This window comes from Dioscorea cayenensis, unplaced genomic scaffold (assembly GCF_009730915.1).
Source record: "Dioscorea cayenensis subsp. rotundata cultivar TDr96_F1 unplaced genomic scaffold, TDr96_F1_v2_PseudoChromosome.rev07_lg8_w22 25.fasta BLBR01001196.1, whole genome shotgun sequence".
NCBI classification, from domain to species: Eukaryota; Viridiplantae; Streptophyta; class Magnoliopsida; order Dioscoreales; family Dioscoreaceae; genus Dioscorea; species Dioscorea cayenensis.
Window position 1 is genome coordinate 10,152 of NW_024087587.1, and position 5,168 is coordinate 15,319.

Sequence of the window (5,168 nt, forward strand, 5' to 3'; positions counted from 1 at the left end):
TTCTTGAATGTGATTTCTCCAATCGTCTCTGGGGTTTCTTTTCTCAAATCCTTGGTTTCAACCTTTCTCCACATTCAATTCCCACTCGTTGGACTTCTTGGATTCCATCTCTTATCCCACAACACCGAACCCTCTGGGATCTTATTTCTCGTGCAATCTTGTGGAATATTTGGATTGAACGAAACACTCGTATTTTCCATTTGACTGCTTTATCGGTTTTCAATATCTTTATTAAAACTGCTAATATGCTCCTCTCTTGGTTCTCAATTCACGGAGATAGTCGACAACCGGTCCCTCAGCTGAAGCTTCTACGAAAATCAAGCGCTCTCTTAACTTCTGACACGACGAGACTCAAACCCCGTTGGAGAATCGGACTACGATCATGCGAGGGAGTAGTTGCTCCTTTTGATGGCTTGGATAGGCTTGAGGAGGCGAGGCAGTGTCTTCACGCCTTCCCTAGCTCCTTCTCTCCCTGCTCTTTTATTTTTCCTGTTGTTTTTAGTTCCTCTCCTCACTTACGGTGAGAGATTTTTATCTTGTACTCTCTGTCTCTTTTTATTCAATAAAGCTGTGGTTTATCCACATTTATTTCAAAAAAAATATATATATATATATACACATACATTGATCAATCTAGAATACAACATTTTAAAGAAAAAAAGGTATTAATTTATATAAATTAATTTGGTCTTCTATGATTTATATTTTAAATATTATATATATACAACACTACAACATTATGAATTTAAATTATTAATTTAAATATAGCATCAGAAAAAACAGATACTACACTATTTAATTATTTTTAATTAATGTGGAATACTCATGAGTTTTTAATCAATGGATTATTACATAATTATTTTTTAATCATGATGAATAATTAAATAAATTATATGAAATCAAATTAATTTAAGATTAGTCAAATTTCATGAGATAAAAAAAAATCACAAATTTTGCCATATTTTCATCTCTGTTTAAAAATAAAAGAAAGAGCTTGAAAAACATTAAGTCCACATATAATTAATTTTTTTTTTTTCATAATTTTTATAATATAAATATATTTAATTAAATATAAAATTTATCCTATTTACCGTTAATCAGGTACAGTACGGCACAAAAGACACGTGGCAATGGCGGCGTTGCATGTAACTAACTACTTTCCCGCTTTTCTTAAATTTGAAATGTGTCCATTCAAATCAGGACACGTGTTCCTTTTTCTTTTCCCTCCCACTGCGCGCGTTCTCTTCCCGCGATCACTCCTCACTCTTCTTCTTCTTCTTCTTCTTCTTCTTCTTCTTCTTCTTCTTCTTCTTCTTCTTCTTCTTCTTCTTCTGATAATCAGAGAAAACCATCATCTAGGGTTTGGGGGGGGTGCAACGATGGCAGCTAGACCTCCATCGTCTCTGGCCATGAGGTCCATCCAGCCCCGGCTGCAATGGAGCTTGAAAACGCATGGATACATCGTCTTGTCCCTCACGTTCATCACGTACTTCTTGTACCTCGTCTCTCGCAAGCCCACAAGCATCGTCCAGAGTGCCCTCAATCCTCAAAAATCTTATGCGAGTCCCCCTTGGCCGCTCGGTCCTGTCTTCATCCCTCAAAGCTTAAGCGAGTCCCCCAGCAAAGACTCCGTCAGCGAGGGCTGGGCTCCGTTCAACGCCACGGGCGGCAACACCAAGATTGTTTGTCTTGATGTCGCCTTTCTTGCCTGCTATTTCTTTGGGTCGTTCTTGGGGGGGGCACCTTGGCGATCGTCATGATCTTGGGATTCTCCTAACAGGGGGCATGATCTTGAGTTGGCTATTAGTCATCCTCTTCGGAATGGGTTACTGCTTTGAAATCCACGTTTTTTGGTACTATCTTGTGTTGCAGATGCTGTCGGGGTTGTTTCAGGCGACCGGTTGGCCGTGGGTGGTGGCAGTGGTCGAGAACTGGTATCAAGAACAGGGTTATTGGTGGCTGATTATGGGGATCTGGAATCCGTTTGTTTCGATGGGGAATATAGTGGGGACCCTGCTAGCGGGTTTTGCTCTTCATCGTGGATGGGGATTGTCTTTTATAATTCCTGGATTGATGATGGTTGCGGGAGGGCTTCTGGTGTTGTTCTTCTTGATTCCTCACCCTGAGAGTATTCAGTTTCCAAATCAGGATGAAGAGACAGGACACATTCGGCCGGGACGGCATCGGCATCAGAGTGGGCAAGATGAGGCAGCAACAACGCAAGAGAGACAGGGTAATGACCCAGGGCAAGGTGATGTGAATAATATGAATGCAATTGGGAGGGTCTATGCGGCTTTCCAAATACCCGGAGTTAAACCGTATGCTGGCTGTCTTCTTGGAGCGAAGTTTCTGGCTTATATGTTCGTGGCTGCGTTGCCCTCCCAACTCAGTAAAAATAGTAAAGTTTTCACTTATTCCTATTCTTTTTTATTTTTACTTTTATTTTTATTTGTGTTCTGTTCTTGATAAAAATAAGATTATGTTACTTCTTCATTTACTTCAGCCAGTATTATATCAAATCCCTATCTTGAAACAGCTCATTTCAACAGTATTGTTGTCAAACATTTGAATAATACATACCTCATGTATAATTGGAGTGGAATTTGTTGTTTAAGCAACATCACTATGCCAGTCTCAGTTATGTGCAATTTGTTGTTGTTTGCCATGTATTTAATTTCTACATATTTCTTGCAGAAATAGGTGGGAAGCTTATGTCAGTCATCACTGCTGGAAACCTGTCTACGCTATTTTTTGATGTAGGGGGGATTTTGGGTAGTATCTGTGCTGGATGTATATATGGCCTATTCAATGCTAAAGACCATCCTGCGGCTGGATTCATAGCTCTGGGTGCACTTGCTATTATTTTCTACGGCATTTTGGGAAATATTTCACAGCTGATGAACATAATACTGATGATTGTCATTGGTTTAGCGGTTAATGGCCTCTGTGCATTTATAACAACTGGTGTATCTGCTGATCTTGGAACTCACAATGCACTTCAAGGACATGGTCTAGCTTTGGCAACTGTTACAGCGATTATAGATGGCACTGGCTCATTTGGCGCCACTCTTGGGCTCCTTATAGGATATTTTTTAAAACAAGAGTTGAATTCAAATGCCGTCTTGGTAGTGCTTGAGGTTGTAGCAGTGCTATCTATTATTTCACTATATTCTCCACAAATTGTCCCATACTTGAAAAGCAAAATACAAACTATGCAAAATCGGCACAACAGTGGTCGGATGGGGGAACTAGGTGGAGATTTTTGTTTTTCCCATACTGGGACATTTTTCAATCTGCTCTGCAAATTCCTATTGGCCGTTATTCTTGAGATTATTAATTTCGTATTATTTTTTCTTTCTATTGCAGCTTCTATCACAGCACCACTCATAAACACGCCGACTGATGAGGATAGCACACTGGACAGGCAGCAGGAAGATTCTTCTTAGTTAGAGATATTCATGAAATTTTACACAGCTTTGAACCTTTTGAAGGAATTAAACAAACAATAAGATTGACAAGAAAAATACTTCAGATATGGTATGTTTTTTCTTTCATCATACTAATTCATGTAATTGTTATCACGTGTAAACAAGTTGTAATGATTGCAAATGAACTAACCCCTTTAGTCCCACATCGGCTATGAGATGGACTCCTTGTGTGCATATAAGTGGTGGGCATCCTTCATCACTAGGCCGGTCTGTGGAGTTGTGGATCCCACTTTGTGTATTATGTGTGGGTTGGGTGAGGGGCTGACCAACGAAGGGTTCGAGCAGTGGTGGCTTAAGCTGGGGTGCAGAGTGAAGTGTCGTTGAGTGAAGCGTCACGCCCCCACCATGCCATAGGGGTTGGGGCTACCCCTATCCTATAGGCGGTCTTTTGGTGACACGCTCTCCCTCACACTGCGTAGTGCATATGATGGTGCTTTCGTTGAGAAGTCGATGTGGGGCACGCGACTGCGTCGGGGTTTGAGTCGGGTGCTCTCAGCCCGACGAGGGTTCGACGAGGGAGGGTTCGACCAGTGGTGGCTGCTGCTGGGAGTGCAGTGAAGTGCCACTGAGTGAAAGTCTTGTTGGTCGGCGCGGATTAGCCGGGCCCGAGCGAGGCGTCGATGTCTTTATCGGTGGGGTAATGTAATGATTGCAAATGAACTAACCCACTTTAGTCCCACATCTGTATGAGATGGACTCCTTGTGTGCATATAAGTGGTGAGCATCTTTCACTAATAGACCGGTCTTTTGGTGACACGCTCTCCTCACCACTTGTGTGCATAACAATTGTAATGTAATGATTGCAAATGAACTAACCCCTTTAGTCCCACATCGGCTATGAGATGGACTCCTTGTGTGCGTATAAGTGGTGGGCGTCCTTCATCACTGAAGCCCGGTCTTTTGGTGACACGCTCTCCTCACCACTTGTGTGCATAGCGTTGGTGCTTTCATTGAGAGTCGATGTGGGGACACGACTCGTCGGGAGTTCGATCGGTCTGCAGCCCGAGAGGGTTCGACCGAGGGAGGGTTCGACAGTGTGGTGGCTGGCTGTGGAGTGCTGAGTGAAAGTGCCACAGTGAAATCTTGTTGGTCGGCGCCCTGATTCGCCGGGGCCAGCGAGGCGTCGATGTCTTTGCTCGATGTGGGGTAATGTAATGATTGCAAATGAGACTACCCGCTTTAGTCACATCTCGGTATGAGATGGACTCCTTGTGAATGCGTATAAGTGGTGAGCATCCTCACGCGCTAGGCCCGGTCTTTTGGTGACCGCTCTCCTCGCCGCTTGTATGCATATGATGAGTGCTTCGTTGAGAGTCGATGTGGGGGCACGACTCGTCGAGGTTGATCGGGTCTGGCGGCGCGAGGGTTGACGAGGGAGGGTTCGACCCAGGTGAGCTTGTATTTGAGGGTCAGTGAAGTGCCACGAGTGAAATCTTGTTGGTCGGCGCCGAGTTAGCCGGATGACCAGGGCGGCGTCGATGTCTTGATCGGTGGGGTAATGTAATGATTGCGAATGAACTAACCCTTTAGTCGCGTCGGTATGAGGATGGACTCCTTGTGATGCGTATAAAGTGGTGGGCGTCCTTCGTCACTAGAGCCAGGTCTTTTCTTGACACGCTCTCGCTCACCCGCTTGTGTGCATAACGTTGGAATGTAATGATTGCAGAATGAACTAGCCAC

The 5,168-nt window shown here is 43.6% G+C and overlaps 1 protein-coding gene across 1 annotated transcript; it reads left to right on the forward strand.

Annotated features, from left to right (window-relative positions):
• The first annotated feature begins 1,379 nt into the window (after positions 1 to 1,379).
• On the forward strand, positions 1,380 to 3,446 carry LOC120255797 (putative glycerol-3-phosphate transporter 4). Its single transcript, XM_039263570.1, has 3 exons — positions 1,380 to 1,682; positions 1,873 to 2,398; positions 2,695 to 3,446. The coding sequence occupies exons 1-3, from the start codon at positions 1,380 to 1,382 to the stop codon at positions 3,444 to 3,446; spliced, it is 1,581 nt and encodes a 526-aa protein (XP_039119504.1).
• The last annotated feature ends 1,722 nt before the right edge of the window (positions 3,447 to 5,168 follow it).

Coding starts and splice junctions, on each gene's coding strand:
- LOC120255797 (XM_039263570.1), top strand. CDS start 1,380: ATGGCAGCTAGACCTCCATCGTCTCTGGCCATGAGGTCCATCCAGCCC. Junction 1,683..1,872: donor CGGGCGGCAACACCAAGATT/GTTTGTCTTGAT, acceptor CTTGTGTTGCAG/ATGCTGTCGGGGTTGTTTCA. Junction 2,399..2,694: donor CTCCCAACTCAGTAAAAATA/GTAAAGTTTTCA, acceptor TATTTCTTGCAG/AAATAGGTGGGAAGCTTATG.